At 33.4% G+C, this 20,870-nt stretch overlaps 1 protein-coding gene across 4 annotated transcripts in view; it reads left to right on the forward strand.

Moving 5' to 3' along the window:
• The window catches only part of Hr51 (photoreceptor-specific nuclear hormone receptor 51), an 89,184-nt gene that overhangs the window by 55,589 nt on the left and 12,725 nt on the right, over positions 1-20,870 (forward strand). For 2 of the 4 annotated variants that reach the window (XM_088235769.1, XM_088235771.1), the window contains 2 exons: positions 7,539-7,653; positions 11,628-11,702. In XM_088235769.1, the coding sequence (XP_088091895.1) occupies positions 7,539-7,653; positions 11,628-11,702 (190 nt within the window). The remainder of the gene's footprint in view (positions 1-7,538; positions 7,654-11,627; positions 11,703-20,870) is intronic. The other 2 variants (XM_088235770.1, XM_088235772.1) reach the window with 1 other exon arrangement.

Raw genomic sequence — 20,870 nt, forward strand, 5'->3', positions numbered from 1 at the left:
TTCGCTAAACGCTGTATAAAACAAAATACGCAGCAGCGTTGGGAGGATCATTACCGCGCTTCTTCTACAGGTAAAATCACTAAAATGTTTTTCCCAACGCTGGCTGATGCAGCAAACTTCCGTCGTCATCACCAAAGTACTTTCGAAACGACCCAAATTTTTACCGGACACGGAGCTAAGAGAAGTTACCTAGATACATAGGTTTAAATGAAGGAATGGTGACTATTGTCCATGCGATGATATTTATTCACAGAATATCGAACATCTGTTATTTCAGTGCCGATTTTTCAGTTTACAACGCCATAATCTTGAAGCAGAATGAAGAAAAGATGAAATATCCTTAACAGATATTCACATTGTCGTTAAAAGTAGTTTTCACGCGCCATCGTTCTTAGACTTTGCAACAATGGTGATTGGACTCACAAAGGTAATAAACCAAAATCAGTGATCAAAACTCCCATTTCCAAGATAAACAATATCTTTTTTTTTCAAGTACCTTAGCCATGACACGTGAGGCCAAATATATTTATTCAAAATAAAAAAAACTAATTTTGTGTATATTTGAATGTACACACGGGATGAATGGAATAAGGGGTAGAGGTAAAATTTTTACAGCCGTCACAATCATGATGTATATCTTTTATAACAAAGAGAAATAATTCTTTCTAAGTTTTGAGCAGCTTTGTATTAGATACTCGTTATCTATATTATGTGAGAAATTATTTTAAATCTTATCGCAATACTTCTGAAAACATATAACAATAGAGACGAAAAACATTTTAAGGATGGGAATATGGAAATCTAAGCATTTAAATTGCTATGACATATCATTAGCTTGTTTCAGCGGCTTTTTTATACACTGAAACGTTCACCATTCTGCCTATGTTTGAACATTCATATTTCTTTAATTCTTCCATCCGTTGGTTCTTTTAAGCGTAAAGAGCCAAAACCTTTATTCATGCTAGTGAGATGCATCTGGCATAATTATTTTACATGCATACCTAGTACGCAACGCCTGAAAAAAAAATACGGTTGGCTTTATCGACAACACTGTTCAAATGTTTATAGACATAAACTGCATTTCATTCCTTGGGAGTTTTGTAATCTCTCCGAGCCTGAAGGTGAAATAAAACCGAAAGTTCCTGAGGGATGTACCAAGAATACCCCAGCGAAAACGCTATAAATACGAATTAAAAAATAAAATTAAACAATGTCGTTATAATTGTAATGATAATGTTGATAAAATTGTTTCAAACATTTCGAGTTTTCTGCGAAATTAATACCTTTTAACATAAAATACTGTTGCGAGAGGATGCTATTTGACGTCGTGTGCTGTCGCTGTGATACGTTGAACAGCACTGATCTAAATTCTCGCTACGCGTTAGCGAGGCAATATAACGGCAAGATGGAAGGGGGAACGCATGTATAATATAAAACACGAAATTCAGATTTTCGTGGTTATGGCTGGAAAAAGTCACCAAATAGCAAAAGGCACATATGCCAATAATCAACATTTTACACACATTATTGTATTCATCAACCGCCCGATCAGAATCTACATAGTTTTTTTTCTGTATCCGGATGAATAAATATTATTTTTGTTAATTTCAAAAAAATACATGAGCTTTCTTTCAATTTACCCAAATACTTCAATTTTGATGGCTATTTTCAACGAGTTGTAAATAATTAATTTTTATTTTATTTTAATAGTTTGTTTTACTAATTATTGTTTGAACTCGTACCATTTTTAATAATATCCTTTCTTCCCCCATGTCTGAAATAAAGCGATCGTGCGAAATTCAGGTAAATATTATATTTAAAATAAACTTTAATATTCCGCACTAACCTGGTAAAAACACCCCCAAAACAAAATTAATCATCATCATATCGACCCGGTGGTGAGTCAAGCCCTACATTGGAACACCAAAAAATGCAGCTTACCTTAATGGAGAAATTCAGCCATACTGGAAATCGGATATAAAAAAATAATTCTTGCGCGCGGTAAACATTAGAACACTAAATTGCAAAGCGAAGTTTTTTTTAAAATGTATAAAAAAAAATTCAATGAAAACTAATTACTTTGCACGGCGTCACTAGTTCTTCCGAATCAATCAATGGCAAGAGATTTGTGATCGGTTTTCGGTTTACGGTAAGTCAACTGACGAATCAGCAGAAGTCATCAAGAAGAACGGGAATGAGACGTCACAGAAGAAAAAATTACAAAAATTACAAAACTTTAAACAACAAAGCGCTGTTAGTGAGATACATTTTTTAAAAATAAATTTGGTTAATTTAATAGTCCATTCAAAAATAAAAAAATAAATGAAAAACCTCTGAATTTTTTCATTATCCGATGCATGAAGGAAAACTGATTAGTTTTGCGTCTCAGGCTCCAGACCAGGGCCAGTGATATATTGCTGTGTTAAACCACCTTTAAAACACATATTTCACGCCAACCCTTCCAAGAATCGAACCCGGGACCTCGAACGTAGGTGAATAAAAAAAAGTAAAAACTGTTTTACTGAAAAGTATTTATTCAGAAAAAAAACATCTTTAAAATACAATGTAACTTTCGTTTAAAATTAAAGTCAAATTACATTCAATGTTGCAAAGAATCACGTTTTTTAAGTGCCTATGAGGTATGATATTATGAAAATGACGCCATTAGGTTATGTATATTTTTTCCAACGTTTTCCATTACTTTTAATTTAAATTATATTTTCTACAATAATGGGGAGCGGCATTTTTTTAAATTATTTTTTCTATTAACAAATTTTATAAACGGTACATGTATTTCTAAATTTCCATACATATCTACTTTTACATATTTGGTAAATGTTATCATTGTAACTCTCCAAAAAAGATACTATCTCTTGTGCTTGGAGAGTGACTTACACTGTTGTAGTTGTTTATTTATAAGAGTTTATATTATTTTAAATACGAGTACATGAAAGAAAAAAAAAACATAGGATATGTAAAGAGAAATCATAAAACAATTATACATTCATACTAATTAAAATTTAACGTAGTTGTTACACGTGTTCAAAAAATTTCTTTAGATTTACTTAATTTTTTTTTTATTGATATATTATTTTGAATAGTTTTTAGTTCATTGGAAAGATTATTATATTTTTTTACACCTTTGAGGACAAAGCTATTTTGACCATGACTTGTGTGAAATTTAGGAAATTTAATAGTATGTTGGTATCTGAGTGACTCATTCATCTCAAATTCTTTTATTTTTTCTTTTTTATAAATTTGTATAATAGAATTCATTTTATAAAGAGTGTCTACTGTATGAACCTTAAATATTTTATATGGACTCTTCTTATTAAATGTTAATGGTTTCTTTAGAATTACTTTAATCATTAATCTTTATACTATTTTAGAGGATTTAATATATTGGCGTATGAACCACCCCACCCTACAATACCATATTGTAATAAAGATTGTACAATTGAGTAATAAGCTATTTTTAAATGATTGATTTTTTAAATATTCATTAATATTTTACAACGATGTTTTTTGCTGTTGGTAAATTTTATTACATTCTTCAATTTAATAAAATTACCAATTAATAAACTCACATCATAGCCCATTAGAAATGTTACAAAAATATCTAATGTCCTTCTGGTAAAACAACTTTGTGGCTACAAACTGATTGTAGATCACTTTGTTGATCCTCAATTAAAAAAAAGAGTTTCTTACACTCACAACACTAGATTACAAACTAAGGGTTTCCTGGTCGTTCCCCAAATTACAAATTACTTCGGAGAGCGAACATTAAATTGCGTTATTCCAAGGTTGTTTAATAATCTCCCACAAATCATCATTCACATGAAAGATCTTCAAATGAAAAAAAATAACTGAAGAAATATCTTCTTAATACTTTATAACAACAGTTAATAAATAAATTTGTATAATATAAATAAAATAAGGTAAAATAAACCTGTCATAACATAAAAAAAATATGTCCCATCGAAAAGTCCTTAGACTTAGTGGGTAACAAATTTATATATGTATTTTAAATTATTAAATAAACGGTGCTTTGCAGAACTGAAACTGAGAAAAAACATGTTTTGGAAAATTTTTAATATAAAACATAATTTTATTCAAAGTTCTTGTATGAAATTAGTTCTTAAATTTTATTGGGCTAGCTAAATAAAGCATAACTAAAACCTTTTTTTGTATAGGAAAAAAAAGTAATTCGCATTTCTTCTAATTTTCTTTCTGTTTCTGAGTTTTTCTCCATCACGCAAGATTTTCAAAATACAGGCATTCATAACTTCAAACATTTTAATACTTTTCCATTCCTAACTGTACGATATTCAAACATTCTGACTTACCAGAAACCATTTTTAAATGCTTGCCATGCTGCACTCTCCAGTGGATTCAATACTTTCTCAAACTTCGATCGTAACTGTGGACCCACAAAAATTCCCTCTTAAATTTTGTATCACTGATTTTAGGAAACTTCTGTTTGAGGTACATGATATATAAGTTTATTTTGTTTGAGGTACTCGAATAACATTCACTTTCGCATTTTTTATTTTAATATTGAAATCATGTATACTACAAATATATTATGAATTAAATCCTGTTTATGTTTTTATGTTATCAATCTTTTTTGGTTCATTTTTATTCAATTTTAAATCCTGCGTTTATTTCTCAAGGAAGTTTAAAATTAAGAAACTTACCTAACTATCAATATATAATGAACAGTTCTATCATCAGTAATATTGCTTTTGTTAGAATGATGCAAAATGAAGTTTGATATGATTTTATGTATATAATTCCTATGTACGTGTGATGTAACCGTACTCCTCTTAAACGGCTTAACCGGTTTACGTGCGGTTTTCAGAGAAATATAGATCTTTGCGCTGTGCGTGTTTGTAGATATTAAAATCTTCAATCGAATATTTAAAAAAGAAGTAAGGAGCATAAATGTTTTATTCATTTATCTACCAGGGTTGCATTGGAGGAGAATGCATTTGCAAAAAAAAAAGAAAGATTTTGTTTTTTTGTGTGTAAAAAAAGTTTGTATTTGAATGTTTACAAACAGCATTTGTTTTTTGTGGATCTCAATCAGATTGTTTCCTTAAATTCCTTATAATTTCTACCCATTTATGTCTTTTTATTGGATTTTTGGTAACGCTTCAATAATATCAAATTCAAAACGTTTTTAAAAATCGTATCCTACATAAGTACACCACTTTGTTGGTGAGACGACCGGAGTTTGACGTTAGCAAAAAGAATGCCATATTTGAAAAAATATTTATTTTATGTTTTGGAATTCAACCATAAACAAGTACCTAGGTGCCTACTTAAATTAAATATTTGAATATTAACAATTTTTAGTTTTGGAATTTAATTACAAAAAAGTACCCAAGTACCTACTTATCAATGAAAAGTCTTTTTCATAGCTTATATTTCGCAAACCAACGTTCAGACAGGACAACGTCTGCCGGGTTCGATAGTAATTAATATAACTGTATGGCAGAAATACCACTGCATGTTGCGCTATTAACCAATAAAGTTACAGTATAAAACTTAGTTTAAGTAGCAAAAACTTTAAACGGACCACGGGTTTTAATGTTTAGTATACAATTTATCAGACTACTGGAGATGACTTATGGAGAGCTGTGAAAATACATATATTCCCCCATATACCCGCAACCGTTTCAAAGACCGTGGGGTCTAAATCGATCGATTATTGGTATCGGAAATCTTTCGATAATCGGCATCGGAAATCAATCGATTATCGGTAGCGGAAATCTATCGGTTTCACTGATACAAAAAAGCAATGTTTTGAGTTGCTCTTTTGAAATTTCAATAGCGGCGGCCTCCGTGGTGTAGTGGTTAAGAAATTTGACTCACGCCCGGAAGGTTTCGGGTTTGATTCCCGGTGAGAACTCCTAAAAAATAAAAGTGACATCTGTTTGTTTGCAAATTATATAGATGGCGTTTGTCGCATATTGTCAGTCATCCTCATGACACGACCACAGTGCAAACATGAATGGTAGCACTGTATTAACTTTAAAACTTAATAATTACCGTAATAAAAAAAATGAATAATTTACGGACAGTACTGCTGTTAAATGTAGCAGGTGTCGTGGCGTTACTACGATACTTTATCAGCAATATTGCTTCTGTTACAATGATGCAAAATGAAGTTTGATATCTGACCCTTAAGAAATATTTACCAAAATCAGTTTTCATCAACCCTGTAAATGATTATTTTTTTTATGTGAAGACAGTGAAATAAATGAGTTGTCTCTAAACAAGGGGAGATTCACATACTCACAAACACGCGTTTCCGAGTTAGTTGGGCGTAAGCACGGCGGGTGTGCGCCGGGCCTAACGTGACGCGCGATGAGATATTTTGACGGCTTGTGTCATAAACAGGCTATTCTCTGACGTCCGTCCCAATGCGCCGGGGCGTGCGGGGCGGCCTTCGCCGGCGCAACGCCTCGCGGGGGGCGATGATTTGATTAATCGTTATCTCGCGGTTTTACATTTTCCCGAAGATGTAAATCAATGAATGATGCAAATATCTGAGACTTAGTTCTGACTTCAACACTGTATTTGTATCTAATCAACGTCCTTTGGATTTAAACGTAATTGAAAGACAATTGATTGTTGAATTCACCATTCTGCCTATGTTTGAGCATTAACTATTTTATATGTGCGTTCATGTGTGTACGTGGACGGCTCGGAGTGTACATTCGGTATTTTAATTTATTTTAATTTATTACCTCCATGGAAAACGCAAAAGTCAACCATTATTCTTTTCTCACTTAAAATTCTTATTTATTTTTTATTTTTTGTCACATTTAATGTTTATATCTTTTTAATTTATGTAATTGAAAGACAATTGATTGTTGAATTCACCATTCTGCCTATGTTTGAGCATTAACTATTTTATATGTGCGTTCATGTGTGTACGTGGATGGCTCGGAGTGTACATTCGGTATTTTTATTTATTTTAATTTATTACCTCCATGGAAAACGCAAATGTCAACAATTATTCTTTTCTCATTTAAAATTCTTATTTATTTTTTGTCACATTTAATGTTTATATCTTTTTAATTTATGAAAACTTAATTGGTCTTTTTATGTTAAAAAATTGTTGGTTTTAATACTTATTTTGTATGACTGTATGTTTTCTGAATAAAATTAAATTAAAAAATTTAAAAAACTACACAAAGATAATTTGATTGAATAATTGAAGAAATATCGATAATAAAACATAGGCAAATAGGGAACTGTTATAGATGTTCAAATATAGGCAGAATAGTAATTGTTACACAGTGTGTAAAGTGGCCACATAAACCAGCCAATAACAGGTCGTAAGCCCTGTAAATGCCTAGACTTCTATATTCCGTTTTGTAAAATAATCGTCATCTCTGTTGTAATATATTAATACTAATAACTCCCAAGTGGGTTGAATCCAGTTCTTGTCTACAAAAATTTGGTAAGGCTCAAAAAACTAGTTCCCTGACGACGACCTAATAAAGAAATTCTATCCTTGTCCACAGCTGTGCAGAACGAAAGGCAGCCGAGGAACACAGCCACCATCAGGCCAGAGGCTCTACGGGACATGGGGCAAGAGAGAGCCTTGAGGGAAGCTGCAGTCGCGGTCGGAGTATTTGGGTAAAGAATAATCACTGATCACTTATATACATTTTAAATTTATACCACAGGGCTCTTGGCCTCATAGAGTTAGGGGTACATTATTATATATTTTTTGTAATATGTATCTTTATATGAAAAAAAAAATCATATTGGGTGTTTTGTCCGTTTTGTCCAAAATTAAAAATCAAACAAAATGGTAAAGGTTATACGTCATTCGAAAGAAAATCGTCTGCTCTACAAGATATTGTGTTTGTTTTTATGTTACATTTATTATATTATTTGATTGTCCATAATGTATTCTAATTCATGGTGTATTTTTCATTACCTCTTTCCATATCCCCTCTATCCCAAAAATATTTTACAATAAATTATTTCCTTGATTAAACGCGAACAAAAGAATGTGTCGAAAATGCTCACTCTTGTCTACTTGACATTCCATTTTGAAGGCTTGTAATAAATATAATATACTTAAGGAGATTCTTAACGACAACATGAAACTAATATTTCATGGATGGCGTTTTATCACTTTTTTATTACAACAAAAAACAACAGAGATGAAGAACATTTTAGACAAGGGAATATAAAAGTCTATCTGTCATTGGCTGGTTTAAGTGGCCACTTTACACTCTGTGTAACATTCACCATTCTGCCTATATTTGAACATTTATATTCCTTCGATTCTTCCATCTGTTGGCGTTTCTGAAGCTAAAAAAACTATGTTGTATTATGTTAATATTAATAGCCCACTGGGAAGTTGAATCCAGTCCTTATCTACAAAAATTTGGACAAACTCAAAAAATCGTTGTTAAGATATGTATTTTTTTGTTTTGAATACTATTTTGTAAATAGGACATAAATTTAATTGTTATGGTATTTGGTACAATCAACATAGTGTAAAGTTTCCGCAAACCAAGTTTTGGAAAATTTCCATCAAAAATAAACGTATAAATGGCATTTTTCAATAAAAAAATATTCAAGCACTATTTATGAATAATTGGTTTCATTTTTTCATTTAGACGTCTTCATTTTAACGTAAAACCAAACACAATTTCTTGTAGAACAGGAAATTTTCTCGTCTTTGCCATTTTGTAGAAGTTTTAGCGCTCATTTTTAAATTTAGTAAAACGGACACAACTTATGTTCATACCTTATTCATTATTAAACATGTTTCAGCATTCCTTTTATTTTTACAATTATTATTAACTGGCAGGCTGTCGCTGACTATTATAAACTAGAGAATTCGACCCTCCGAACTTCGTTTTATTGGTCCTACTGGCCTTAGTTGATTGGCACCTCGGACCTCGGTTGATTAGTTTCTAGGACACCTAGAATTATTGCCCCTTTGGCCTCACATTTATGTTTGTTATTCGGAGCAATCAAAATGTTATAAAGAAGAATCAGCCGCTCAAAATAATTCTAGGTACACGAAAACACAAAATAAAATAATACGACCATCATTTAGTCTGCGGCGATGTGACACGACGAAGTATCGTTAACCATTTTTCTACTAACAACTCTTCAGAAAGATTTATATTTTTTTTGAGATGAAAAGTAGCTTACGACACTTGTCAGCTCTACGGCTTTCCTTATCCAAAAAATCTCGTCGATCAGTCGTTCCGGTACGACTTGAAAGAAACGCAAACATACAGACAAACACACTTTCGCATTTATAATATTAGAATAGAAGTATAGTAAATACCTGATAGGGAACAATGGCTGCTCAACAGTCCCCTACCCTACAGGGAAGAAGAGATTGTGTGGTATACAGATAATTCCAAGAAAGATGGACTAGCAGGTGCAGGGATACACGGAGATACGCGAAAAGGTTCTCCACTAGCCTAGGGCTCTATTTCACCGAACGGAACTCTTTGCCATCTATGCCTGCGCACATGAAAATCAGCGCAGACAATTCAAAAACAAAATATTTTTACTCTCTCAAACAGTCACGCTGCTCTAAAAGCACTGAACTCTGTCGATATCAATTTTAAATGAAAGTAGTGCCTACGGGCGCTTAATTGTGTCGGGGAGTGTAACAGCGTGACATTGATTTGCGTTCCTCTAGACACTCAAACATCGACAGTCACGAGGGAGCTGATGAATTGGCAAGGCTGGGAGCTGGGACAGTCCCAATAGGCCTGAACCCCGCTGTGGGTTGCCTAAATGTGCTCCTCGTAATGAGCTAAAGTCATGGGCCAGGAAGCAGAGTGATATGCTCTGTAAAAAGTACCTGGTCAGCACTTTGTGAAGGAACTGATAAAAGGGTACTCACAAAGTTTTGCTTTTGGTCTAATAAAGCTCAGCCAAAATCAAGCGAGGGTTATCACTAGAGCCCTTACAGGGCACTGCAGATCGAACAAACAACTTGCTTGAATCAACCTTTCCGAAACTTCTAAATTTAGGTTCTGCAGATGAGAAAGTACCTTTACACATTATTTGTGAATGTGATTCTTTACATTATAAAAGAAGCCTCATCCTCGGGGGACCACTGGTTAAACCTGAGGAAGTTAAAGAGCTCGTCCCCTACCTAATAGCCCAGTAATTTATAGACCTGGGCTTGGAGGGCGAGAACTATTCACGGGGACCCATCACCATAGATCTTCACAGGTTGCAGTGACGTTACGAGCTTGCATAGCACTGGCCCCCACCACCAAGAATAAGAATAGAAACACAGTATATTAAAAAATAATTATTATTTTTGCATTCAGTTTTATTTTTTATATTATAACGGCTCCCTCAAAATTCAAGCAAGAAGTAATCGTGATAGAAAACACAGATTTTTAATTGAAAAAATGTTTTTTTTATTGGTTCATGAAGTACACGGTATAAATCAATGTTTAAAATAGCACATCGAATAAATGGCCATTTGTCGAAAATTTTCATCACCGTTTTGCAAATATGTGGCTGAATTTTGTCGATACAGCGGTAAATTTACTTCTTCAAAGCCTAGATGGACTTAAGCTTGTTGGGGTAAAACTACGACATTAAAAACCTAAAAGAAAAAAATCCAACGGCGTTAAATCGCATCGAGGAACTTCAACCCTACAGGAAATTGGATACAATAAATGTTTTCTTGCGCGCAGTAAAAATTGGAGCATTCAGTTGTACGAAAAAATAATAAAAACTAACTACATACTTTGAACGACGTAACTGGTTCGTAACGTTGATGATAGGAGAGTTATGGAAGATTTCCGTTTTGCTCACCGTGAATGAACCAATGGGCAGAACTGATCGAGAATAAGCCTCTGACGTCACACGCGGAGTTATTTCAGAAATACAAAACTGCGCGATTTTGATAGAACGGCGCGGCGCTGTAGTTTAAAATGGCAAAATCACACAATTTCCATATTTTTGTCAGACTATTATCTACTGTGCATACGCGGGGACAGATTATAAATAAAAAATAATTAAACCTGAATCGGAAAATGGATAGATTTTCACTCGTTTCTTTCTTCTTAAAAATGTAATGGCGGTCTACTTTGTAATTTTTACATAGTGTTTATATGCTAGAATAAATTGAAGCATAGAACAAAAATAAAATTGAAATTATTAGGTCTTGCCTTTGAATTCATTCATTTTGTTAACTACGCGACACAATAAAAATGACATCATCAAAATAAAAATATTGTCAAATTTCTAAACCCAGTGCTTAGCCATAGTAGCGAGCGTTTTGCGGAGCGGCACGGGCGCGCTACGCGACAGTTCTATGGACACTACTCTTCTTACGGATGTATGTTTGAATTTACCACGCCCAGCAAAACGCTCGTCACTATGGCCATGCATTTATGCCACTCAGAGGTTAAAAATTATCGGGTAAATTTATGTGTACCTATTTTAAATCCAAAATATCTCTAAATATTACCAAATTTAAACTTGATGTTCGAAGATTGGATTGGTGGATTGTGATTCATTTGATGTGTTTGTTTTATGTGACCTTCTTCGCTGTCTGATGATGATGATGACTGTCTGGTGATGATGCGTGATGATGAGAGAAGTAGATCTTTGACTGACACTTCCATTCCTGCTTACCTGATCTCCGCGATTGATTCCTCGCTATCAACGAGTCTGACGTAGGTCTTTTTCATGTTACAAGTTTTATTTCACACAATGAATTGTTGTTCATTTGATTTATGGTTTTTCATGTATTAGGAAAGATGGAGAACTTTTCAGAGAAGGTAATATAGAAGTATAGGCATTTATATGGATTATAACAGATTGTAGGCTGGTTTTAGCGATCCCTTCAATATGATATTTACGAATAGGAACCTGAAATTTACTGTCTGGTAATAGCTAAGCTTAAAGCTCATCTCAAATTATTAAAAAGAAAATCATGCAAAGGCGAGGAGATAAAACAAAAACTAAAACTAAAAAAACAACAAGGACTCAGAATCATTCTGTCGGCAGATAATAGATGGCATTGGCAACAGCACACATCAAAATATGTTACTGAACCAAAACAAAAACTGTTGGATACAATTTAAGGTTCTCATCATGAGAGCAGTGGCTTTGGGAAATCAGCATAACGCCAGTGGAAATGAATAGTTTTATGACGAATAATGAAAATGCAGCATACCTTAATACATATCGTTTTTCAAGAACTGGAGACTGGAGCGGACACAAAACTCACACAGACGCATTTAAAATCTCCAGAATAATGATTTTAAAAACGTTATATTGAATTTCAACCAAATATGTATATCTTTTTTTAAATATTTGTTGGATTACAGGTCTATGTATATGAGAAAAAAAAACAGTTGGTTAAGATAATGCAACCAACAGAAAAAGACTCCATACTACATTTAATTTGCCAGTACCTAGGACTAACTCAAGGAAAAACGACTTTTTCTTTAGAGCATGTCATTATTACAATACTGTTCTCTCCGGTCACGCAGACATTTTTCATCTCTCTTATTTGAATTATAGAAAATTCCTCATAGAAAGTACATCCGTTTAGTTTTACGATGTCAGTAATTATGTTTGTATTCGTATGTTCATTATTATATTTTTGTACCTGTTACATTATTTTTAATATAACTTTTTTTCTTTTCTTATTCTTTAACTTTAAATTTATCTTGTTTCTATTAACTTTATTTTTATAACTGTAAATGAGTATATGTATTTTTACTTTATTTGCAAGTTTCTAAGTGCTTAACAATTATTAATTGCTTTTATTTTGATACCGATAATGTACTTAATCGATATCTTACACCACTGTGGAAATTTTTTATTGACTGTTTTCACAATTTTTCGTTCATTTGTAGTCTTATTTTTTTATACAATATATGTAAAAACTGTTGTTTTTTTCCCAAATAAAAATAAATAAATAAATAAATATTAATTATTAGCATTTTGTGGTCATCATATTACAGCGAAAATGCATACAATGTAATTAAAATGCATGCTGCAAGTTATACCGCGCGACTATACTAAGGTAGGTTATTTGCTGGTCGCTAGCTAGGCCCGAGAAACCGGTCGCGGTGGTTACGAGCGATTACAAATATATGGTAAATTCGCTCGCTTTTAAGCTAGGGTTTCCTAGGACAGCGGTGCCCGTATTTTAACGGCCGTAGTGAACAGTGATGCGGTTGACAGCCGTCGTAACGGTGACTAGAGAGTGGTTTTCCATAAAAATGGTGTTGATAACACCGTTAAAAAATAAAACCACTCTCTATTCACCGCTACGACGGCTGCCAACCGCATCACCGTTCACTACGGCCGTTAAGATACGGGCACCGCTGTCCTAGGAAACCCTAGCTTTAGGCCTCGAACATTAATTTGTCGCGCCCGCCACAGGCTTCGTACTATGGCCATGTGTGGCGTTTTTCATACGTTTTCGTATGTTTAAAACTAACGCCCCCGCTGTCGCTACCGCCTAAGGCCCGCACTATAGACGAGCCCAGACTTTTTTAAAAGATTGTTTTAAGTGTATAAATAATGGAATTTATTGTTAATCAATTAAAGTGTACAAATATTTTCTCCAGCATAACAAGTACCGTGCATTTTTATTTACTATGAATTGATTATTGTTATAATTATTTTTATTATTATTAATCTTAATGACTCCCGAGGGGGTGAAATCCAGTATTTTGTCTACAAACGTTTGGACAAACTCAAATATTGTAATGAAACCAACTGATCCAAGAAGTTAAAAAATTGGAAAATTATTTTCAGGCGTTGCCTAGTATGTGAAATAATTCAGTCAGATGAATCTCTTCACAACAATGAAGGTTTCAGGTGTTTAATTTCACTAAAATCAACAAATGGAAGAATTGAACAAACATGGATGTTCAAACATAGGCAAAATGGTGAATGTTACGCAGTGTGTAAAGTGGCCACTTAAACCAGCCAAAGACAGGTCATAACCCTTGTAAATACCTTAACATCCATATTCACCTATTTTAGGTATTCTCCATCCCTGTTGTAATTTGTTAAACAAAATATTTAATAAAAAATTTACTTGTGGTTTTTTTGTCAGATACACAACCTTTTTATCGAATGGGGTTTTTTTTTAACGCAAAAGATTCTTCGAGGTTTTATGCGAAGATTCTGAAAAAGGAGAAGAGTTCAACAATATTGCAGATGCGTTGGAGCGTAGTGGATATAAAAAGCAGCAAATTTACAACATTATTATATCGCAAGCTACAAAGAAAAACAAGGAAGAAGATATTACCAGAAGAACTGCATACCTACCATACGTACAAAATGTTACTGATAGGATAGCCAAAGTTCTTCATAACTAAATTTTGTAACAACGTTTGGGACTGTGAGAAAAAAAATGAGTCATTTATTAAACCCAAAAGATAGGTGTCTCCTGGAAACAGAAGATGTGTATAAACTAAGTTTCCAAGGATGTGATAAAGTGTACATAGGACAAACAGGGCGCACAGCAAAAAAAGGATTAACGAACACAAGAGAGCGTGTAAACTTGGGCACCCTGACAAATCCGCAATAGCGAAACATTTTATAGACACCGGACATTTTTTCTCGTTTGAACCAAAAAATTTACATAAACTTTGTAATTACAGTGCACGAATAATAAAAGCGGCGATTGAAATTCACGGACACCCCCAAATAACACAAATAAAGATGACGGGCTCAAATTAAACTTAGCATGGTTCCCAGCACTACATACTACAAAATTGAATAAAAATGTGACTACTGCTGACTGCGACACTGTACAAATTACTAGTAAATCAACACATATTTTTTTTGACAAAACACACAGTTTACTCTGAAGATGGCTCCTGCAATGGTAGCCGAAGCGTCGGAACAAATTCAACACACTCGGTATCACCCAAAAAAGAAACATATTTAGTAAATGTCAGTTTATAAGCCCTTTAAATGGCAAGACTTTCATATTTTCTTCTATAATATGTTCCTCATCTCTGTAGTAATACATTTTTATTTATTTAATCGGGTTGTGGTCCTGTGGCTAGTGTCTCGGACTCACGGACCAAAGGTCTGTGGTTCGAATCTCACTCGACCCCAACTTGATTCCCATTTTCTATTAGTGAGTTATTTACAACTCGTTGAAAATGGCCCTCAAAATTAAATATTTGGGTAAATCATAAGAACGCAAATATTTATTTAAAAAAAAAAAAATATATATTAAATACAATATTTACAAATAAAATGCAATTTCAACAAGAAATGTCGGAAGAGATCTGTTTTGGATGTTTGTTTGTGTTTATTTAGTCTGGAGTCAACCCAATTTCTTATTCATAGCAGCACAAAACCTCATCCACTAGCCTATGAATAAACAACCCCTATTATAAATAAATATTTATTTTGCGCTCGTGCGATTATTTTACCATTCATGCGAAAAGCGTATATTAAAAAATATATATTTTACTGGACTTGACTTTCAACGGGTAGATAAGATTAGTATATATGAGTACAGAAAAACTCTGGTTATCCAAACTCCAGTCATCCGGATTGCCAAATATACAGATCGTTATTAGGAAATAAAACATAAAGGAGAAGTTTTTAATTTGAATTCAATTGTGCAATTAACTTTGCTGGATATGTTTCAATTCGCTTGTAATGTGATTCCAAATAGCTCTTTTATTTCAAAACAATTTAATCTGGCACTTATTAATCCGGATAATTGGAGTTTTACTGAAGTAATCGAGAAGAAAATATATGCTTATTTAGTCGGGGTAGGCACTCATAACTTTTCTTAAATTTTTCAGACACTTTCAAAATAAAGACATACATATTTTTTATATTACAACAGAGATGTAGAACATTTAAGAGAAGGTAATGTAGAAGTCTAGGCATCTACAGGGTAAAGTGGCCACTTAAACCAGCCATTGACAGGTCATAAGCCCTGTAGATGCCTAAACTTCTATATTACCTTCTCTTAAATGTTCTACATCTCTGTTGTAATATGTTAATATTAACAGCTTCCCAGGGAGTTGAATCCAGTCCTTGTTTAGAAAAATTTTGACAAACCCAAAATATTATTGATATATTTATTTATTCTGAAACTTGGGGATGGAGTTGTATTCTTTGATACCTTGTCGTGTTGTGTATACCTTGTCGGCCTTGTGGTATAATGAGCAGCGCGTTTGCCTACCTTGCAAGAGGTCTCGGGTTCGGTTCCCGACATTTTTTCATTCATTTGCACACCCAATGGCGCATAGGGCACTGCATGATACATTAATCACAGCGTATCTTGATCATTTTTCTAACATAAAGATATCTGAGCATCTAATCAGTCTCACGCTTCAGGGGCCAGTCCAGGGATCATGAAATATTCAAGCGTAAAACGCCTTTTTAAATAAACGTTTTATGTCAACCATGCCGGGAATCGAATCCAAGACTATATATCACTTTATTATACAAACATGACGTAGGAGTACGTTATTTATGTATTACGTTTACCCTTTCACTGTCATGTGTGGTTACTCAAATGTGTAAAGTAGAAGGTAGGTGTCAAAGGGGTTAAACCACCCTTATGTTTCCAAGTCAACGGATACGTGGACGGGTTAGCGAGTAACGAATTTTCCAATGATGATTTATTTCAAAGAATCAGAATTAGAAGCATCCCTTTGTGTCTGAATATTTTTGTCACCTCTCCATAAATTAATTTTAAAAACCCGGTGCCTTTGTCATGAAGAAATCTTAATTTAAATTTGAAAGATATTTCAACATTCATAGAGAACCCCTTTGAGAAGAAAATGATATAAAAGTTTGGATATTTTTGGACATACTTATTTATTTCAACATAAAAAGAACTTACCTTTTTAAAACTGTTATTTGCCATTTTTACCAAGTGCTCATTCGCACAAGCATTACTATTACCCATTCTAGATTACGCTGATATTTCCATGACTGATTAAACTGCGAGTAACTCGATAAACTTAACGACTTCAGCAACTCAATCACAAATAGCTATCGACGTGCTAATAAGCGACGTGATAACAATTTCTCACCATGATTATTTATCGTATTCGCGATCACAGTGGAACATCCGTGAAAACATTATATTAAATGTCAAAATATTTACGTCTCGCGACGTATAATCCTGCTGCGCAATCACATATTTGAATTTCACCGGTATAAATGTAGAAATTGTTAAAAAACTGCTATTTCTGGCAAGCCAAATGTCATTAAAAACAGTCGCTATAATAATTGTGATTTAATTTTATCTTTTTTTGTATTAGACTCTTCTTACTATTTTGAAAATGCAATATATTGTTTTATTTTTTATAGTAAACGCCGATATTTCGGCAGCGAACTGTATTTATTTACAAGAAAAACAAAAAACAAACCGACACGAGCGTTGACTTATAGATTACACATGCGTTGACTTATGACTACGATAGCTTAAGCATGTTCATTATTGTTCATCGTGATCGGTCAAGTGCTTAGCATGTTTTTAAGCACGTCGATAGTTATTTGTGATTGAGCTGCAGAACACACGCATTTGGTATATTGTTGGTCTAAGGAAATATGATCGCATTTTTTTACTATCGTAGGCAACTGAAATGACTCAAAATTAGACAGCGGAGAGAATATCACTCGCTCTCACCATCTATACAGGGTGTTCTTTAAACCCTGTCACATCCGAAACCACGATGATCAGTATGAGCAAGAAGACATATTGTCATATTAAAAAAAATATTTAGAACGATAAAAATTTGTGAGAAATAAAATATCAAAAAGAACAAATGGTGGCTTACTTCTGCAGGGGAGAAGCGAGGGGGGCGCGGCCGCGCGGTTAACGGTGTGTCAGACTCCCCCCTCCCCCCTTCTCGTTTCTTCCGTGCAGAAGTTAGGAACCATTTGTTTTTTTAAATATTTTATTTTTTTGAAATTTTATTCGTTCTAAAAAAATATTTTAATGTGCCAGTATGTCTTCTTGCTCATACCGATCATCGTGGTTTCGGATGTGACAGGGTTTAAAGAACACCCAGTATACCCCCGTGAAAATTTTTAACGCTTATAACTTCATGGTTTGCCTCTTCGTTCTAATTCTCAAAGCACCCTCCCACAGTTCATCTTTCTTTTCTAACTCATATAGTGTCCATGCGGCGCTCTGGAGTCATCTCCCAACCAGTATCAAAGATGTTTTTACAGTATCTGTGTTTAAAGTCTGAAGAAACATCTCCTGTTTCATCCTTAATCTATTCGTCTTTTCTCTTTACTTCTTTTTCCCAGTGAGTAATATTATTAATTTAAGGTAATTTATGTACAAATACAGTTATTTATTTTTTAAATATTTTTTTCTTTTTATTTTATTTTATATTGAATACGTTTTGTAAATCAAACTGTATGAAGAACAATTTTATTTTATTGGTTGGTTGGTAGAAATTGCCATTTGATAATAAGCCCGTTAATGTACGATTTGCATAATGTACGAAAAGTTAAATCAATCAAATTAATACACAAGGAAGTTATAAATCAAATACAACGTTTTTTTTTTATGGTTTTGGAGGTATGGAGTAAGAGGTGAGGGGTGTATTTGATTTAAATAGAGACTGTTATAATGACAATACTTCAGCCCTACGGGAAATTGGATACAATAAATGTTTTCTTACGCGCGGTAAAAATTGGAGCATTCAATTGTACGGCAATATTTCCTGATGAAAAGAGAGTTATGGAAGATTTCAACGAATAATGGGCAGAACTGATCGACAATAAGCGGAAAAGAACCTTTGACGTCACACGCGGAGTTAGATTTAAGAAAAGAAAAACAAAACTTTAAAAAATCAAAACACTGATAATACGATATATACAATTTGAATGAAAAATACTAAGTTTTATAGTATGTTAACAAATGATAAAAAAAACACTGGGCTTCCTACTTACAAAATGTGATTATGTTGAAATCTTAAAATTTATTTCAACAGAGGACATTTTTGAGAAGGGAATATGGAAGTCTAGGCAGTTACAGGGCTTATGACCTGTCATTGGATGGTTTAAGTGGCCACTTTACACACTATGTAACATTCACCATTCTGCCCATGTTTGAACATCCCATTTCCTCAACTCTTCCATCTGTTGACTTTTGTGAAGTAAAGAGCTGAAACCTTTTCACGTGGGTGAGATTCATCCGGCTGAACCAAATCACCTACTAGACAACGCCTGAAAACAGTTTTCCAATTTTTATACTTCTTATTTTACCAGGTAGTTGATTCAACAATGTTCGAGTATGTCCAAATGCTTTCAGACTGGCTGGATTTCCTCCCTAGGGAGTTATTCATATTTATATTTATTTCAACAGAGAGGGAACACATTTTTGAATGTTGAAATCTAATTAGCACATTGGAACTCGTAGTAGTTCAGAAACCGAAAGGTCATTAAATAAATATTTAGTGGTTCAAACTTTTATTTTTAATTTAATTGTACGATGAATAAAAAAATGTAAAAAACAATGTTAATTTTGATTTGAACATTTGTTACATTTTTTTTCCATCAGAATTATTTTCTCTTTGTAGAATGAGTTTTGATATTGAAAATGAGTTTTGATATTGTAAAATGAGTTTTGATATTGTAAAATGAGTTTTGATATTGTAAAATGAGTTTTGTTATTGTAAAATGAGTTTTGATATTGTAAAATGAGTTTTGATATTGTAAAATGAGTTTTGATATTGTAAAATGAGTTTTGAAATTGTAAAATGAGTTCTGTAACTAATGGTAGTACAAACGTACGTGTGTGTATCCTAAAAATTTAAAAATACATATTCTGTTATAACTTCGTGGCCTTTTAGCATACGATCTTCCAGCTGGCTGACGTCACACGATGAACGGATAGAACGCCAGAAAGGTGTGTTGTAAAAGCAGGTCATGTGGAAGAGTTCTGGCAGACCTTTGATACAATATTATACACTCGGTTGAATTAACACGGTTCGTTTGGTTTGGATCATAGCTACTATAGATTACGGAAAATCAACAATACAAGTGTAATCACCATGAAAGACAAAACAAAAATCACTCAAAAGCTGCCCAAAAAAAAATACAACAAAGATCAATTACACAAAACAAATAACAAAAAAAGACACAAAGTAATTTACTTGCACTCAAACATTGACAAACGAAATCAAGTTCACATACACTAAAAAATTGACAATAAAAGACAAAATAAAGTTCTGCTATGCATAAAGAATAACATATTAAAACCTTTCATTGGCTGGTTTAAGTGGCCACCTTACACAGTGTGTAACATTCACCTTTCTGCCTATGTTTGAACATCCATATTTCTTAAATCCTCCATCTGTTGATTTTAGAGAATAAAACCAACTGGTCCGAGAAGATTAAAGATTGGAAAATGGTTTTCAGGCGTTGCCTACTACATGAAATAATTCAGTCAGATAAATCTCTTCTCAACAATAAAGGTTTCAGCTCTTTAGCTTCGCTAAAATAAACATATTTAAACATCTATACGCCTTCAATTTTTTAATATGGGCAGAATGGTGAATGTTACACAGTGTGTAAGGTGGCCACCTAAACCAGCCAATGACAGGTCATAAGCCCTGTAGATGCTTAGACTTCTATATTACCTTCTCTAAGGTGTTCTTCATCTTTATTGTAATATATTAATATTAACAGCTCCCCAGGAAGTTGAATCCGGTTCATGTCTACAAAAATTAGGACAAAATCAAAATGTTCTCCACCGAAAAATTTACAAAAAAAGACCAAACAAAGTTCGCGTACACTCAAAAATTGAGAAAACAAAGTTCACCTACACTTAACAATTGCCAAAAAAGACACAAAATTCTCTTTAGCTCAGA

Source organism: Micrasema longulum, unplaced genomic scaffold, assembly GCF_059751315.1.
Source record: "Micrasema longulum isolate JH-2025_06_02 unplaced genomic scaffold, ASM5975131v1 h1tg001434l, whole genome shotgun sequence".
NCBI classification, from domain to species: domain Eukaryota; kingdom Metazoa; phylum Arthropoda; class Insecta; order Trichoptera; family Brachycentridae; genus Micrasema; species Micrasema longulum.